Source organism: Penaeus vannamei, chromosome 39 (genome assembly GCF_042767895.1).
Source record: "Penaeus vannamei isolate JL-2024 chromosome 39, ASM4276789v1, whole genome shotgun sequence".
In the NCBI taxonomy this organism is placed as follows: Eukaryota; Metazoa; Arthropoda; class Malacostraca; order Decapoda; family Penaeidae; genus Penaeus; species Penaeus vannamei.
The window spans coordinates 5,294,307-5,313,842 of NC_091587.1; the positions used below are offsets into that span (position 1 = coordinate 5,294,307).

At 36.2% G+C, this 19,536-nt stretch overlaps 1 protein-coding gene across 2 annotated transcripts in view; it reads right to left on the reverse strand.

Annotated features, from left to right (window-relative positions):
- Window positions 1-1,854: 1,854 nt before the first annotated feature.
- LOC113802030 (F-box DNA helicase 1) overlaps window positions 1,855-19,536 on the reverse strand; it is a 25,836-nt gene continuing 8,154 nt past the window's right edge. For both annotated transcript variants that reach the window (XM_027352505.2, XM_027352514.2), the window contains exons 2-15: window positions 18,797-18,956; window positions 18,254-18,432; window positions 17,841-18,007; window positions 17,123-17,270; window positions 16,086-16,281; window positions 15,591-15,784; window positions 13,560-13,646; window positions 13,214-13,346; window positions 9,757-9,834; window positions 9,516-9,644; window positions 8,354-9,301; window positions 6,884-6,987; window positions 6,485-6,599; window positions 1,855-6,274 (exon numbers count right to left, since the gene is read on the reverse strand). In XM_027352505.2, the coding sequence (XP_027208306.2) occupies window positions 6,113-6,274; window positions 6,485-6,599; window positions 6,884-6,987; window positions 8,354-9,301; window positions 9,516-9,644; window positions 9,757-9,834; window positions 13,214-13,346; window positions 13,560-13,646; window positions 15,591-15,784; window positions 16,086-16,281; window positions 17,123-17,270; window positions 17,841-18,007; window positions 18,254-18,432; window positions 18,797-18,943 (2,787 nt within the window). In that variant the 5' untranslated portion in view covers window positions 18,944-18,956 and the 3' untranslated portion in view covers window positions 1,855-6,112. The remainder of the gene's footprint in view (window positions 6,275-6,484; window positions 6,600-6,883; window positions 6,988-8,353; window positions 9,302-9,515; window positions 9,645-9,756; window positions 9,835-13,213; window positions 13,347-13,559; window positions 13,647-15,590; window positions 15,785-16,085; window positions 16,282-17,122; window positions 17,271-17,840; window positions 18,008-18,253; window positions 18,433-18,796; window positions 18,957-19,536) is intronic.

The window sequence follows — 19,536 nt, forward strand, 5'->3', positions numbered from 1 at the left end:
AAAGCGTGGACTTGGGACTCAAGATGTAACTGTGGCTGGGCATGAACGATCGGGACGGGTGCGGAAGGACAGTTTGCCTACATGTTTTGATGACACTGTTGGAATAGGAAGGCATTGTCAGAGTAAGGGGCTGAAACCATAAGAATCAATCCCACTTAGCTGGGCTTGAAAGAAGTGGAAGTGGTAGAAGGGAAGAGGTGGTGGTGTTGAGTGAGAAAGTACTGCGGAGAGGAGGGGGGAGAAAATTATTAAGCTTGTGCACGAGGAGGAAATGGAGTGGAGGATGTGATGAGAGAGGAAGTGATGTATTCTAAAGGTTGAGTAATGACATAGATGGATAATTCAGAACGGGTCAAGTTGACAGTAAGCGTGGAGGAGGGGTAGTAGTAGTAGTAGTGGTCAATGGGGGGCAGGGATCGGGAAACCAGAGAATCCAATGCAGACAGGCTAGTTGGGGAAGGGGTAAGCCTCAATGCCCTTAATAGAGGTACAAAATCATCATTATTGGTCATGGTGGGCATGAAATAAAACATATGGTTTACATAATTAACCAAGGGAATACAATTGCCATGGCTCCCCAAAACCGTACAGGACACACATAGTCAGCCTTTTATCCCTTTAACACGGCTCTTACACCTTAAGAAGTGGACTATAGGAGTTGGAGAAGAGAAGAAAAAGGAAAGAAAATGGGTTGAGCTGAGGACTGAGGCCCATGGTAGAAGAGAATCCCAACATACATCACCCCCACCCAATTACAATGGCCATGGGATTAGAGGAGTGAAAAATGGTAATAAGGGAAGATAGGGTAGTAATTAAAGAAGACTGTGAAGATGAGGTGAAGGATGTTGGGAAAGAGGGTGTCTTGGAATGGACTGAGCTGACAGGTGGTATCAAGAAGGGGGTAGTAGCAGTATTCGGAGTTATGATCTGAGGAGAGTCAAGGGTTGGGGAACTGAGAGAATTAAAATCAGTGAGGCTTGTTGGCAAAGGGACAAGTCTCAGTACCCCTAATATGGCTACAAAATTTTCATTGTTTGGCTGTAGTATGCAGGAAAGAGAAACAGTTCGCCCCTCAAAGTCCCCATGAGGACTAAGGACTAGACAACCAAATGGGAATACTGAGGAGGTCATTAAGATAACAATGTGTCTATTTTCTAGTAACTTAGGCCAAGAACTATTTAAAAATTTGTTTTTAATGTGAATTAGCAAGAAAAACATGAACAGTAAATACCTGAATTGCTTTAAAACATGGAATTTATTGTTGTGTGTGCTTTTTCCAGCTTTTACAGCAATCTTTGTCTGCTAATGATCTATGGATGTCATTTTTCTCTGAATTCTTTGTCTGCAGATATATGGTTCCCATAAATAAAACACTGGAAAAATTAAGTGTATGTGCATCTATGTGTAAGTAGTTACTCCTGAGATTCACTTTATTTTAGTCCTAATATTGTTAATAACATGTCGCCAGGAGCATTGCTTGTTTTCTTTACTATTTTTGTTTCTGATAATTGTATATTAATCATCAATGAGTAATTAATGGCTAGCAATTCACAAGTTTTTCAGTAGTTCACTTTTACCCCAGAGCTGACTGGACCTGTGTAATTTATTGCTTTACACTGCACCTGCTTCATTAATTTATGTAATTATAAAACAGATATTTCTCCTGATGCTTAAGCTCAATTAACATAGAGCTACTATCTCTTTATATTCTATATTTTATGTGTCAACACTAGGTGTGAAGATCAACAGAATCTAGCCAGTCTTCACGATTGTCAGAGTCAGAACTAACCACTGCAGAGGCACACATGAACGAGGATACATGTGTACTTAAAATAGGATAAGAAAAAGAGTATCTTTATGTGCACATTTATGAATACCATAACATTCTAATATTGAATCATAATGTTCAACAATATTTCAAATTATCTATACAATAAGTATTCACAGTTGTCTTTGTGAGGATTCTTATATAAGTATAAACATTAATAAACTGTTTAAATGCAGTTAAAAATGTAATTATAATGTTACATGGTGTAACCATCTTTATGGAATGGTTGACAAAGCAAGCATTTGGAGGACATCACACCATAAAATATAAGGATACATAATTTAACCTGTATATAAAATATCTTACAAGAATAATCCACTAATGATAAGAAAAGATAACACAGCCTAGTCTGAAGATCAATTTTTAAATATCAACTCCCAAACTTAAAGCCTATATGATTGAGCATACTAATAAATTGCACCTTCAATTGGAGTCACTTCAGCACAGCCTCGGCTTTCTAAAACTGGTGGCTGTCTTCCTGACTATTTTGCTATGTCTGTGTGGCTTCTTTCCACCCAATTCTCTTTCTATACCCCATTCAAATCAACAGAGACTATTAAACCCACCAGCTCGAGTAAGGTAGGGTAATGTGTACTGTGGTCTTTTGGGACAGACATAATTCTAATACACAAAAGCTTTATCTGTGTATTTTCCTGAACATATCAAACAAAACCACCAATGATCGATCAATTGTAAATTTCCACTATTGGCTGGTATGAAATTGCACCAGACTGGTTTGGTTGTTGGGGTGAACCAAATGTGGTGATCAGCGCGATTATGTGCACTTATTGGCGGTGTATAATGTTCTGGCTGATAAAATATTGAAAGTAACATTTTGTGGATATATTAAAATAAATGAGATCCCTTGTCATTCCCATACAATATACAGGTTTCAATTTTGGAGACATTTCATGTGACCAAAGAATGGTTAATGGTTAAAAGCAAAATAAATGTGTTAGACATCTAAGGTCATTTAGCACTTTAGGAAGGGTAGTAAAGGGTGCTTGAGTTCGTAAGTAGTTGCTATGCATCAACATTCTAGAGTAATACTGGGTTATGGTGGGGTTAGGTAAGGGGATATGTATGTGTCTGAGGAAGGAGAACAGGTTGTCAAAGCAGAAGAGGTCATGTAAGAATATTCTCCTGGAGGCAGATATTGGATGGGTTATAAGAAGAAAGGATACTACGAAGGTCAGGTCTGTGAGAACAGAAACTGCAAATATTCCAATGTAGGAGAGCTATATCTTGGATATCAGCAGTCACTTTGAGTATGGAGGGAGCAGGAGTTGTGGAATTTGAGGGTGGATAAGGGTTTTCGGTGTCATTTTGGGACTTGAGCAGATAGTTTTGAATATCTTCAAGAGTTTCTGTACTGGAGTTAGTTGGGGAGTTTTGTGAGACAAAAGTTTTCTTATGAGGGGGGAAGAGGAGACTGGTGTGGAAGTGAGCCTGTAGGAGAAATAGGGCTGGAATGTTTAGTCTGTCTGCTGCAGGTAGTGCGGGGAGGGAGAGGGGAAAGTGTTGGGGCTGCAGTAGAGACTGTAGTGTCTGGATTTAGAATGGCGAAAGAATTTGAATAGGAAAGGTAGGAGGTAAAAGTGGAGAAGTAAGATGTAGAGGGAGGGGGAGGGGCAGAGTAGGCGACATTACTGGAGTGGGGAGTATAAGTAAAACCTCGTCAATCACCAGGGTGTAGTGGCTTGTCAAACCTGTGATTTAATTGTAATCATATGCACTTGCACATTTGGTACATATGTTGTATTCCAAGATCAGCAATTTGTGAGCACCAAACCTTACTGGTGTGCATACTTCTCTTGTTAATGATGTACAGTTCCTTTATATTCAGCAGTGCCCTCCATCTGCCAAATTCCCTTAGTTTTTGCTCATTGCAAACAGACACACATTTTATATGAAAATTATCATCATCATCATCAGGGGCTAACGCCGACAGGGCGCATAGCCGCACCCACCCTTTGTTTCCACCTTTTGGGATCCCTCATGGGAAGCCGCCAGGCAGGGACTCGGCCCATCTCGAGCTCCTCACAGCAGGTTTGATCGATCTGCCCAAGCCACGACTTCCTAGGTCGTCCAACAGGCCTCCTCCACCCAGGATTGTCTCTTGCAGAGACAACCAGGTAGGCAGGAAAATAATATTTATGGCTGATGCAGAGCACCTAGGATGATTTCCAGAGTATGGAATTTTATAGCTGAAGTGTACTTGTATAGTAAATATGCAAACCCCATTGGAAAATACATGGTGTTACTTGCCCTCACTACAAACCTCACTAAAAGTATCATTTGCATACCAGGCAGAAGGGTCCACCAGGAAGACCTATCTCTTGAGAGAGCTGTATAAATACTAAATCAGTGCTATACACAATTATTTGTTTTGGCACTGATACAAGCAGATGATTCATAATGGTTGTGTTCTATTACTTGTGTATACACTACATAGTTTTGCATAATCCTTATTTATATTCTTGAGGCCATTTTTAGGACAACTTGACATTCCATGTTATATTTACACAGGCCAATCTTATGATGCTGCGTTTGAATCCTACTTCACATTATGGAAAGATTATTTCTAAATTTTTAAATTTGAGTGATTGTATGTACACCAATACAGAGGAGACATTGTATTGTAGGCAGTCCAAAGTGCATAAAATATATCAGGACACGCTCAAAGTAAAACTTAATTACGATGATATTGTTACTGATATATTTCTCTCACTTACTGCAAATAAATGTAGAAATACTGCCATGGAACTCTCCCCATACTCTATACCTGCTCCCAACAGTAGGGGTGGGCAGGAGGGTCACCTGGGAGGTTGTGGATAAAATATTTAAGAAATATACATTCACTAAATCACCACAAGGGAAACTGTAGGGTAAAATATGAAATATATGAATTATTCACTAAATCACATAACTGCAAAGTCCTCAAGGACTGATAGTGCCTCTAGCCTCGAGTGTGGCGGCAAAGGACTACAGATGGAAAGAGACACATACTGTGCAGAGAACACCAGCGTATAACACTAGATGACACATACTATTATATGTAATTGATGTACTGACTACAACACCATCTATGGAATGGACAGAGCAGTACGAGCATGAGTTTCCCTCCTGTGGCAGATCCATACTACAGGATCCACATCTGTAATGAGTTGGTTCTGCTGGCGGCCTAGTGACTACACTTCTAGAAGCCTTCAAGATGTGAGGGTTGCTCCTGGTTGCTCTACAACTTCATGAGTGAGGTATGTGGTAGCTGTGGTACTCTTCTTGAGCTGTGTTTTAGCCACGGGCTCTGCACAAGGAAAAAGTTTGCAGCAGGTGTGGGCAGCTAGCACTCCTGGATCTCTACGCTACATGGTTCTGGTGGGACAAGTTTTTAGCGACCAGAAAGCAGAAGAGGTGGGGGTGTGGCTGGTACATCTGAATGTTCCTTCTTTGTACAGCCTAGATACCGAAACCCTTGTGGTCTTCACAAAAATTTCTTCATCCCCACATGCTGGCACTATGTATGTGTCAAAATGTTTACACTGACAAGGAGAAAATACCTTATTTTTCACCGGAGACCTATTTATTACACAAATACCAAATAAAAATAAGTGGGGTAAAATCATGTTGACTATAAACCTCCTGAAAACAAGGAGTCTAGTCCCTTCTTCATTGGTAAAATATATGCAAATAAGATACAAATATATTCTGGCTATATCTTTACCCAAGTGAGAGCTTAATTTATCTTAACATGGTGGAGGCTGTAATTACAGTATGCTGATAGTGAAAATGTTAACTTTTAAAATATACATAATTTGGGAAAGTGTTATGGCACTTTTTAAAATCTCCAACTCCTTTTATTTCTGGGAGTGACCTGCACATTCAAAGTCACAGATCTAGTGCCAGACTGACAGCTGTTGGAGTTCTATACCAGCTATAGTGAAGTGTTTTCTATTTATAAATCTAGGACAGTACATTTAGAAGTCTTTTTGGCAGAAAAAATAAAAATCTTTCCCTACTTTTAAGTACATTTTAAAATACTGCTCTTCCACATGTCACTGGATCTTTGCAAATTTCTTTTGTAATTTTCTACTGGACCTTTATTCAGTAGATAAGACTATAACATGTATAAAACTAGTGCAAAGCTATATGTGGAATCGATATTGCATATAACTTAATCTCTAAAAGTACAAAATCCATATAAAAAATACATCTACTATCACCACTATTCATTGGTTCCTTTCCATAAATCACAGAACAAATATTCCTTTTACAAAAGCAAGATCAATCAATCTGAATAACTATATCTCCTCTTGGAACCACCTCTTGCTCCATCTGTGCTTCCTCCGCCTCTAAAAGAGCTGGGTCTTCAAAATCAATGTCATCTGGAAAATCACTGTCATTGTCTGAATCTTCTTGAGTATGTCCATGATACTGATGCCATCCCTGGGTTTAGAAAGAAAAAGAAAGAGAAAAAACACATAAGGTCTTAAGAAATAATTCTTCAAACTCTGACTGGAAGGGTATCTTCCAGGACTTTATCTATTCATGGTATTTCATTATTTTTCTATCAATATATACATATATTTTATGGGTCATCATTATCATTATCATTATTATTACTATCATTCACAAGAAGTTTCAACCATGACTTACCAAACTCATGTGCGCATTTTCTGACATGTTTTCAAATTCCTTTTTCCCTGTCAGCAGAGTTCTTCTACATAATCTGGAGGTGTCCTTTAACAGTCGGCAAATATCAAATTCGTGCCTGATTGGTAAATGAGGGAAAGTCTTAAAATCACACACTTTTACTGGAAATGATGATAATATTGGTAACAAAAAAGATACAATAAAAAAAAGGAGAGACTGAAGCAAAAATTAAATATATGCTTATGTGTGTTACTACATATTTGTTTTGATCAAGAGCAATGTAATTAGAGTAGGAAAAAACAATATACCAAGCATAATTGAACTTCCAATATACTTTCTATACAAGATATGAAAATGAACGTAAATGACAATGACAAAAAACCTGTCCGTAATAATACATACCCCATTGTCATCGGCGGTACATACGTATCAAAGGTAGTGCACATTTCACAGAGATAGCCACCTCTAAATCTTTCTTCGTGGTTACCTATTGGGACAGTTATAACCTGAAAATATGGACATAAGTTCAATTTTTCTCATGAAATATTCAACTTTTTTTTCTCCATAAATCATAACAAAGAACCATGTTTCCTTAAAGGCTCTTCTATAGGCATGAAAACTGATACTTTTTTAAACACAGACACAGACACAGACACACACACACACACACACACACACACACACACACACACACACACACACGCACGCACGTACACACACTCACACACGCACAGACACACACAGCCACACACAAACAAACACACACACACACAAACAAACACACACACACACACACACACACACACACACACACACACACACACACACACACACAAACACACACACACACAAACACACACACACACACACACACACACACACACACACACACACACACACACACACACACACACACACACACACACACACACACACACACACACACACACACACAAACACACACACACACAAAATAATGAATCATCTATTTTAATGTAGAAAGGCAAGAATTAAAATTAATATCTTCAAACTGCAAGACAAACACACATTCAAAACCGGTCAAATACATCTCTTGTACTGTGAAGATATTTGTTCTTATTCATACCTTTTCTACATTTGTCAACATGATTAAGGTTCAGATATACAGATAGATAGATAGATACACAGATGTATAGATTGATAGATATATAGATAAATAAAAAACGAGGCTGGTTTCTCCTGACTGAACATCTGATAACTTTAGATCCCCATATTTAAATTCTAACATAAAATTAACTATATATATATATATATATATATATATATATATATATATATATATATATATATATATATATATATATATATATAAAGCTGTTCTTTTTCCCAAGAAAAAAATATAAATAAACAACAAAAACTATAATGAATAAATATGGACATACTTCAATGAATTGTAATTTTGGATTCATATGCACGCACCCCATTCCCACAGCCACACAAAAAATAATAATGACAATAAAAGGTGCTTCTTATTTCAACAGATCCACAAAGTCAATACATACGAAGAAGAAGAAGAGAAAAGAAAATCTGTAAGTTGCAATTTTTCTTGTATCAAACTTAATACAACTTTCTGCCAATTATGAAACTGTATGAAGTAATAGAAGTCTGTGAGTTAAAACTAATGGTATTTAATATCAATAATCAAATTCATATTAAGATTAAGATTAACATTAACACTGATATTAATATCTATATTAACCTTGATATTAATAACAATACTATTACTATTATTATTATCAAACTTGTCATCCTCAGTATCAGTATCACTGCCAAAGGAAAAAAAAGGCTTAAACTTAACCTACATGGGATGGTCCCTTTAAACCAGAATCTCACCTTTGTTACCAATGGGCTTTTTGAGCTGGCAATGTCCTCTTTCCCACACTGGATGCATTTATGTTTTGGACACACCTCCTGCCTTCCAGTTATCACTTCAAATTTTTCTTTAGCTACAGTTAAGGTGTACAGAACTGCAGAGTTAATAGTTAGCCACAATTTTGCTCGTGTGATTGCCACATACATTAAGTTGTACTCATCTCCTGCATCTTGTGGGTGCCGTCTATTTCGATAGGGCAAGTTCACTGGAACGAGATCATCTAACATAATAACCCAGTCAAACTCCAGTCCCTTAGCTTTGTGAATTGTGCTAAAAACTACATCAGACCTTGCTGGATCTGCACAACATCTTCGGTCCAAGAGCTGAAGGTGATAAGGAGTTTTGCTTCCGCTGTACTCAAACATTCTGATCTTGTTGGACAAATCATGGTCATCGATGTTATCAGCAAACTTTTTCAGACCATTAACAGAGTTGAATTTTGCAATAAGCTTGTTCTTGATGCCCAGTGATTCTGCTGTTCCCTTTCCTTGTTGAACTTGCCAGAGCTTGTAGATATCTAAGACAGCATCAAACCCATACTTGGCTAATCCTCCAGCAAAACTCATGGACATACCAGAATACTTCTCCTGAACACACATATAAATGGAAAGTTTGTATATGGTAATATTCATCCTAGCCAAATAAGCTGTACTGAGTGTTCTACCAGACGAAGTAACTGGGCTAATTTTGCTATTGACATACACACAGTCTTGCTTTCTGCCACCAACAAGTGTCTGCTTTTGTACATTCTTGAGAGATTCTAATGTACAATTTGCTATGTATGATATTTCAGGCCCAAATCTAAAGGACTGTGTGAGGTAAAATGTGTGTGTGGCTGGAATCATCTGGAGGGCATTGACTGCCCCTCTGAAGGAGTAAATTTGTTGATGAGGATCACCCACAATTACCTGGAATATACAATACAATACAAAGTTAATTGTCATTTTAATACTGCATGTACAATTTTCATTTTAGGTAATCTATTAAAGTTAAAAAGACAATCAAACAAACCAAATATTAGTTGAATGAAAACCAATAAAGAACTACTCTTCCCTTTTTAAAGAGAAAAAACACAAAAGAAAATCATCTTTATCTCCAACAAAACATTGACTGATCACTCACTTTGGCACAATCCTGTCTGAGAAAAATGTCAAACATGGCTGTGTTCATATCCTGGCCCTCATCAATCATGATAACATCATACCCTTGAATTCTTGGTTTGCTCAGTTGCCAAAGCTTCAGCTGACCATCCTATAAATTAAGTAAGGGATCTTGGCATTGTATACTGAAATGATTCAGGGACTATTCACCATGCTTTATATACAACAGATGGAAAAGTTGTCAAAAAAAATTAAATCATTACCTGTGACATGGCTATCTTCTGTGTAGGGGAACACTTCTTCATTTCTTTCCATACTTCCTCTGCATCAGGCAACAGTATCTGAAAGTGCAGAAGAGAAAAAAGTGATGTATTTCTAACAATTCAACCAGACATAAAATATTTATACCATTTACTCCCACTGTAATTCCAGCTAGTTCCTACAAAATTAGATCATTCTAATCCTTTCCATTACAGTTGAGTTTCAGTAACTTTGACTATATCCAAGGTCTTTGAAACCCTTATAAATGCTCACATCCTTTCACATCTACCTTCTCACTCTTTGCAATCAGATCATAAATATAGGTTTGGTAAAACAAGATTCACTGGTGATATCCTCTCCTACTTAACTCATATCTGGTCTTCATCGCCTAGAATTTGGGAAAACTTATGTTAAAGCTTGAGACATTTCTGAAAACTTTGATAGAGCCTGGCACAAGGCTCTTTTGGCTAAATTTCTTTTCACTGGCTTCCCACCTATACTCTGTTATCTTGTCTACAGATTCCTTTCAAAACATTCTATATCTGTCAGTTTGACGGTGCTACATCTGAATCATTCCTCGCCTCCAGTGGTGTACCTCAAGAAGTTGTTCTCTCTTCAACTTTGTTTCTTCTCTTTATCAATGAACTCTCTCAGTTCTACCATACATCATACCCACTCTTATGCAGATGATGGAACTCTACATGCCTCTTCCTCTTTAGACTTATACCTTCCTTTCAAAACTGCCACCAGTCTTGAACTACTCCCTGTGCATCTTTTGGCTCAGACCTTGACCGTCTTTACCTGGGTCGGACAGACTTTAATCAATGGCAGTGCAAGAACTCATTTCCTCGCTATTTCCCTTTTCACTATTCCTTCCAAGTATGAAATCGCATTCAATAATAGTCTACAGGATCCCCTTTAATGCATCAACATTTTGGGGATTGTTACATCTAATCATTCATGGGGAAAGATAATGGTATTCATATGAACATGAATATGATGATTTTGAAAGCAAATTACTCTACATAATGCATACCAAAGGATTCCATGAATTTTTAATGGATAATTGAGTGACTCCAGTAACAAGTAATCATGGTCTTTTTTGCCTATAAATCATATAATTTCAGATACAGTGATAACACAAAGTGAAGCTAAGATGACTACAGACAGTTATATGTGCAGATGCAGACAAGCACAATTATGTACAAAATCACAAACAACCAAATCGACATAAACAAACTAGAACACTTACACTACACAAACACACCTAATACACAAAACGTCCACAACCAGAAATACTTAGACATATCACACCAGTACAGACTCCTTCAAACACTCATACTTTCCACACACTATTCGTGACTGACTCCCACAACACATTATACACAAAGACAAAACAGACACCTTTCACAAAATTAAACCAACACATCTCAGATCCTCCACATAAAATACTAAAATTTAGTTTCCTATACCCCCCTTTCTTCCCCCCAACAACCAGCTGTCCCATAAACATGATATGCACTAACCTTTAGTGCCTTATGCTTTAAAACCATTGAGTAACTTGGGGGGAGGGGGACTTGAGATATCTAAACACATAAGATAAATAGTGTAAATATATGGAGAAAGAGGTAGTCTGACTTTGGATAGTAGAATAATAAACCACTGGATAATAATAAACCTAGGACAAATAACCACATATGAAATAGGCATTGCTAAAAGACTGAAAACCCTATAAAACAAAAAGAAACCCTTCCTAGTGATGCCTGGAAACTGAAGATGAACCCACACCACGATATCAAGAAAAGGCAACCAGACGGTCCTTCTAACAAGATACCAAAGACAAATCCACCTCCTTTCCGAAAAGTAAGATAATCCCACATCCGACTAAGAAAAAGAAGACCCCCCCCCCCCACGAGTACCAGAACCGGTGCTAAGAAGACGACGACATATCACTGATGGGAATAATTTATTATGAGATACCATTGGAGTGTTGTGGGTAATAGGTATGTTTTTGCCATGAATGCACAAAGCCCTTGGAGGATGATTTGACTCAGTGGCTCTTGCATTATTTCCATTGGTAAATAAGAGTGGAATTTTACCATAAATGAGCCATTCTTGGAAAAGCACCGGCTCCATTTGGCTCTATTTCCATGAACAGGATCCTACACCTCCCTTCAGGAAATAAGCCAAGCTTAGACGAGAAAGGTCCTAGCAGAATTCAGAAGCCGAAGAAGTAACTGAGAATCTCACCAAGTCCAAGTTTAATTCCAAAATTCCAAAGTGAAAAAGAAGAAAAGAAAAAGAAACAAAAAAGCATTAAAGAAGAAAATATGGATACCCCCGTTTTCCTTTCTTTTTACTCCCTAAGTATATAAGTATATTGGTACCCAAAACTGGCAAGAAACTTGGCCCAATACATGATTATATTTAATCCTCCATATGTGTATGAAACTGGTATTGTCCAAAACCAACCAACATCCTCAGGAAACTTGGACATCCATTTGACCTTTAAAAGTACCAAAGTAATGCCGCTGATTTTTTGCTTTTACATGTTCTCTAAACCCAATTGGTAAAGTTATGCATAAAGACCAACATTATCCTGGTGCAAATACCAACAGAATCATTAAGAAATCATCCCTTCCTCATCCCTATAATTTCTCCTTCTTCTGGGTCTTCTATCTGTGTGTGTAGCTTCTCATCTTATCTCCTTCCTCAGTTTGTAAGAAAAGAAGAATAAGAATAAGAATAAGAATATGAATAAGAATAATTATGTTGTTTCAAATTACCCTAAAAAAACATCAAACAATGTTTCACACAAAAAAAATAAAAATAAAATGAAGACATTTAAATCAATATCTCAGATACCTTGAACATTGTTCTTTCTAAAAAATGAGAGTAAACATAGCTTAAAATACTCTGAATTTTCAAGACATTCAAATCCAATTTTTCTCACCAATTAAGGCATAAAAATAAAGATTAAAAAAAAAAAAAAAATTGACAAAGATAATAGAGAGGTCTGATATTCTTACTATTTTTCATTTAGAGTTCTGCTATCATGAAAACATACAGGAGGCAGAAAGCAAAATGCTACAATACCTTTTACTTTTCAAAATCATTCTAAAAAACATGAACCCCACAACTTATCAGAATCCCCCTGGCAATAGAATTGGTCACGACAACTGTAGAAAATTGTATAGATGAGAACAAATGCCTCTGCATTTCAAAGAGATATAAGTGATGTTTAAAATTACAAGTGACTTTGATGAATCCAGTGTCAATTCTATCTTATACTTATTTTGCAACATAGTTCATCATCTGTAAGTTCTTGATGAAAGATAACATACCCATCATCATCTTGAGTAAGATAACATACCATACCTTTTGATACAGCATACCTGAATATACCTATTTTTCTAGAGTAACATACTCTCATTTACCAAAGTTTTTAAAATGACGTACATTTAGTCTATAGTCGTCCTCGATATCAATCTGATCCTTGTCCTTTACGGGCACATGTTGTAAAGTGATAAAGTCATCACGAGAATTCAGGAAGATTTCAATTGTGTTCTTAACAAGGGCAGCCCGTCTCAACCTGTATATATGAAAGAGTACAAATATATCTGCCTTTTAATGGATTACCTAAGGTGTTGGCAAAGTAGCATGATCAAACTTACATATGACACTGCAAAAAGATTATATCTGTCATCAGTGTATTACAAAAGAAGAAGAGGTGATGTCAAAAACACTAAGATTATATTCCCAATTGGTACTTACAGATTAATGAGACATAAGAACACATCCGTACCTATTGCCAGCACCTTCCTTTTTACCCAGAAAATCCGATATTTTGCTGCTACTCAAGTTTCCATCCAGTCTTCGGATACTTGCAAACCTGTGGAAGAGAAACACAGAACATTTTCAACAAATTTATTTTCTTAACTTATTGAAAAGAGAACATCATTCTTGAAGAATAATTAAAGACAGAGAAGACAGTACTTTTCTCTATAATAAAAAAATAATAATGTAACTGAAAGAGGGACAGAGAAAGAGAGAGTGAGTTAAAAGAAAAGATGAAGAATGTATACTGCAACCATTGTGAGTCATTCAAACATTGAATGACAAAATTATTTGAAAAGAATGCTATCGTATATAATATGTAATGGAGTACAAGTTGTGGCAGGTAGGATAGGATCTATCACTCATCCTGCAAAAAAGAAAAAGGTAAAAACTCTTCCAATCTACTAAAATAGAGAGAGAGCAGCAGTAGTAAAGTGACACACAGAGACAAAGACACCAACACAGACAGTTAGTATGAGGTATTTGGCACATGGAAAATGCACTTTCTATCTGAGAGGTCTAGTGCCAAGATTATAAGTATGACGGCAGCCTTATTGGAAATATTCTCTGTGCTGACTTTATGTAAAGACAATTGCAAGGCACATCCAGAATTCAAGGAAGAGAAAATTAAGTGAAATATCCCCTCCTCCTCCTTTGCTCAGCTCTGCTCTTGTGAAATAAGACATAAATGAATAGAAAGAATATTTTCTTTTCATTAAATGCCTCATTTATCTGGTACTAAAATTGAAAGGTAGTCAATAGGAAAGGATAAGAAACAAACACAATTATTTAAGGGAAGTTCCAGGCAGTGGTAGCAGGCTTGAGTGAAAGGAGGGAATGGTCATTCTGAGTAAACCTATCTGAAAATAGATCAAGTCATGTCTTAAAACTTCATATTGCAGAATGATTATCTACATAAATCATTAGTACTTTGACAACCAAAAATTATGCAGTCATTAAACAACAGGAACAAGTCCTTCTCAAGCCATTCCTATTCAAAGATGGAAAGGACACAAGGAAGACACTGCAGGAATAGTAAGAAATGAGAGCATGTGGGGCTGCCAAAATATCTTTATTGGGTTAGAGATCTGGTATGACACAGCTGTCATGAGCTATTGTACATAGTAAGACTTTGCCACAATCAACCAACGTGTAGAAGGCTATAATAGTGTGGAATAGACATGGGCCTTACAACTACATGTAAAGTTTGCCACAACTAGCTGGAAAAGAAAGGCTACACTGATGTAGAGAATTCCTGGTGCTAGATATTATTTGCAGTCCATAAAATTATATTTATTGTGATCATGATCTGGCCTGTTAAAAAAGAGAAAAGGAGACACATATTCCCTCTTGTTCCTCCTCTACAAGCTACATACCCCAAACTAAGAGAGCTCATCCTATTGTTCCCACATAAGGAACTAGCAAAATGCAATGAATGCAAGAGAGAAATGTATACTCACACATTTATCAAAAACCATCTCACCCTTCCTTTTTTTGAGCAGAGAGAGAAGGGAGGATCAAGGGCATGCAGACAGGGTAAGAAACAAAGAGACAAGAAGAGCAGACAAAGAATGCAAACTAAGGGAATACAAAACACACAAGAAGCAAAGCCTTGTCTCATAGAGAAAATATTCCACTATTCCAAAGAAAAAGAAAAAGAAAATCATGAAAATCACACTTCTTTGTATAGATAGTAAAAAAAAAGAGGACTCTTGTACATTAACAAAGCAAGAAGCAGAATTGAGGTTGCTTAGCACATGGGCTATATACTAGAATTGGTGCAAACAGTACAGTGCCTTCACTCATGTCCGATCTTGCAATAGCAGAGGTTGAGAGTTAAGAAGGAATGGTTGGCATACGAGTATTTTCCAGGGAGGATATTTCCCTTATTTTTGTCGAAGTTGATATTTGGATGTGTTATGCATATGCTATGATCGCTACAGCCTTTGCTCCAGACCTCGAGGGACTAAAAAGAGAGAGTAAGAAAGAAGGAAATTACCTCCTGCCAACATTTGCAAATGCCATGGCATGCGCTGTCTTAACTTTCACATTATGAGGGAAAGACTTGGAGCAGTGTTCCTCCACTGATTTGTTATAGACCACAAGCAAGAACCTCTGGTGTGGACGCTGCTTGCACATCTGGAGTAGGGTGGTGGTTTTGCCAGTCCCAGCAAAGGCTACAATTTTCACAATCTACGGGTGAATGGAAGACATTCTTAGAAATGTGGTGAAGATGTGGATTAATGTAAAAATGTAATGATATTCACTTGGTGTTTACATCTGGTCTTCAATAATGAATGGAACTGCGGAATATTTGAAATTATACAGAGCAACTTTGCTGCATGAATCATTATGAATTTCATAACAATTTGACTACAGATTGTTTATGCTCATACTAGCAAAAATGTATTAGATTAGAAAAATATTCCTATGACTTTACTGTTAATTCATAAAAAAAATAATAAATAAAATAAAAACAAACACAAAAACTTACATCATCTGCCTTTATATTGTGGTTTATAATTCTCATTTGTTCATGAGTATGTTGTACTTTTGGTTTGTAATTCATAAACTTTTGCATGGATTGTTGGCCACTATGACTCTTTTTTAGCCTCCCTGGGTCATCGGCAGGAGTCAGGGTCCACCGATTCTCATAGAGATACAAGGCATAGTTGACTATGTAATGGTACCTGTTTGGAAAAAAAAAAGTTATCAAGAATACAGAAGATATATATGTTTTCTCCTTTGTTACTTAATGGTTTGCCCATTGTGAGTTTAATTCATTTATTGTATTTACATTGAGGTGGCTCCACAAGTGCTTAGTCAACCAATGAGTCAATTGCTAGTCCTACCTCGCCTACCTGATTACTCTTTTCCGTGATTTTTGGAAATATCTCATTTCACTTGATATTACTATTAGCATTGTTATAACACTATAATCATTGTAATGTCAGGAATAATTACAAGAGCACCAATACTAATAGCACTAAGGAAAAAAAACTATATATATTTTTACCAAAAACTCAAGGAAGCGGGAAAAAAACTATATATATTTTTACCAAAAACTCAAGGAAGCGGGAAAAAAACGGTGTCTGAGCCCTTGCTGCTCCATCTATGTGTAGATTTAATCTATATAACAGTAATATAGTAAACATCACATTGTTTCAGCAGCAATGGGTTAAGTTTTTTATGGGTTAAATAATGTTGCATACGTGAGAACTGATGAGAAGCAGAAAATTGAGAATATCCCACACAACTTCAACAAAAAAGGAACCTAAAATCCTGAAAATGATTAATGAAACTGAGCCACAATGAATAAAAGGGAGGGGACAAACTCAATTACTTGTGCAAATTCTGGAAATCTCGTAATCTCTACATACTTTAACAAGACTAGAAGACTAGGAGTTGACATGCATTATACAGATCATATTCAATAAAATAAGAGGAGAAAAAAAAAAAAACAAGAATTCCAATAAAAAATGAGAGAGAGAGAGAGAGAGAGAGAAAAAAAAAAAAGGAATTCCAACATACCTTGTGGGGAGCTCATATTCCCTAGTACAGTGAAGGAAGAGCGTGGACATGCAATAAAAAGCTTCGGTAATATCTCTAGGAGTGAAAACCGAACCAGGAGACAGCAAAAGCTGCAGGAGTGCATCCACTTGCCACATATCCTTTGCAACTAAAGAGATATTTCATTTAATGAGGTTTTAATCACTTTTGTTTGTTCATATCATTTGTCAAAACTACATTCATCACTTAAAATAGATAAAGAAATAAAGTGAATATGCAAGTTACTATTTATCTATTTTGCAAATTCCAAATGATATCCTCTGTTCTTTAAATTCATGTCAAACACACAATCAGTAACTTTCAATCAAAGATTGTCATCATATCATACATATTAAACACTTAAGGATTTTCACTGTTTTCAAAGTTTATATCCAAAGATCATATAGCATGTAATCATTTTAAAAGTATAGAGAATTAACATATAAATAAAAAAAATAGGAAAAAAATAAAAACAATAATTTTAAAGATGAAAAATCATCTCCTTTTCAAATCTCTAATGCAAAAAAATACACACATTTGATATCAAACATTACATATCCACACTGGTATATCACATAGGCTACTGTAAATAGAACTGCAACCAAAACATAAAAACTAAAAATAGAAAAAAATCTTTTGTGGCCCACACACACCACACACCAAAAGACCAAAACCTATTCTTATATCAAGGAATACTTACGAACAACTATCATGGACACAATATGCCATACATTGCGAGACTCTGGGATGAGATCTTGCTTGTGAAAGTCCAAAGCGGCAACAGCCAATTCATACAGCGGATGGCTCTTGAGGACGCCTATTGTTGCTTTAGACTCGTATGGAATTCCGTGCGATTTTCCCATTAACCTGAAAATCACGAAGCAAGTCATTCCACACAAACACAATAAGTAAAAAAATAGCAGGGAAAATTTGCAATTTGTATAAAATCTTAAGAGTGAATGAATGACTAAAAATAATAACACTGAATGAAAATAAATAATCAGAAAGAAAAACAACATTTTGCTATACATTTAAAATTTCTAGCACATACCATTAGCACTGACATTGTTAATATTCAATAGAAACAAAACTCACAGCCTTACAAATACAAACCTAATGATGCTAATGAGACAGTCTTCTAACGATGTAATGTGGTGCTGGACACAGAGCTCTTTAACAATGTCTTTAGCTTGAACCTTCTCCTCGGCCCTTGATGGGGACAGCAGAAAAGCCGATGAGAAGCTCTCCGGAGCCAGTTTCAGACGATGGTATATCTTTTTCCAGGGGATGAACTGAGATATTGGAGGTAAAACAAGCTTAGTTATTATTTTTTTAAAATCTAGATTTTCTCCAGAACTATATTTCTAAAATCATCAATTACTTGTATTCCCTACAATCCAATTAATGAACTAGTAAATACTTTTATCATTCATCATTCATTTAAGCATTTAATTATTTATTACTTACCTGTTCATAGACATAAATCACTTTCACATTAGAATTCCAAACTTAAATATATAAGCATTTTTCGTATTCTTTGTTCCTATTTGTTCATTACAACTTCCTATCATGCTCTGATATCATAATGTATATATATACATGTACCAATCTACCAATCAAACCTATAGAAGTCACAACTTCATAATGTCTACTTACCGCTGGATTCATAATCACCCCTGACCAGTACTGGCACACTGTAGAGTGTACCGTAAGTAGAGCTGGTAAGGGAAGCTGCGCCAGCACCATCTCCAGTATCTCTACAGGGAGAGCCCATGATGACGAGCCTCCCAACTTTTCAGCCATTCTTTCCTTTTACCTGAAAACAACACAGAAGCATTAAGCATATCATGTTGTTAAGAAATTATATTATGCAGCTGTTCCTGTAATTGTTAATGATAAGAAATCTGAAGGATTGAAGCCCCACTAACTATATAAAATCATTATCAGAATGCATGTAAGTGTGTCACGTCTCATAATACACAAGGAAAAAGTTGGGACACATAGACCCAGGGCAATTTTACACATCAAATGCATAATAGAGAGGAACGCAAATAAAATAACACTGTTTTCATGGAGGAATGAGAATGCGTCATAGACACAAGGTCTCATCCAAAAGTTCATACTCGAATAATACCAGAAAAAAAAACTAAACAGAAATAATAGAAAAACACTGAGATAGAAAAATTCAAAAACGAAATTTAAAAAATAAATAAATAAACCAAATAATTACACCAATTGTTTACCTTGAAAAATTTACATGATTTTTCCAGAATATATATAAGATGAATCAAAACAAAAACATTTAAAGGCCATAACCTCAAGCCACTACTGAAGTACTTTGAAGATAGACTAAGTAATTTAATCACATCATTTACCAAAACACACACACACACACA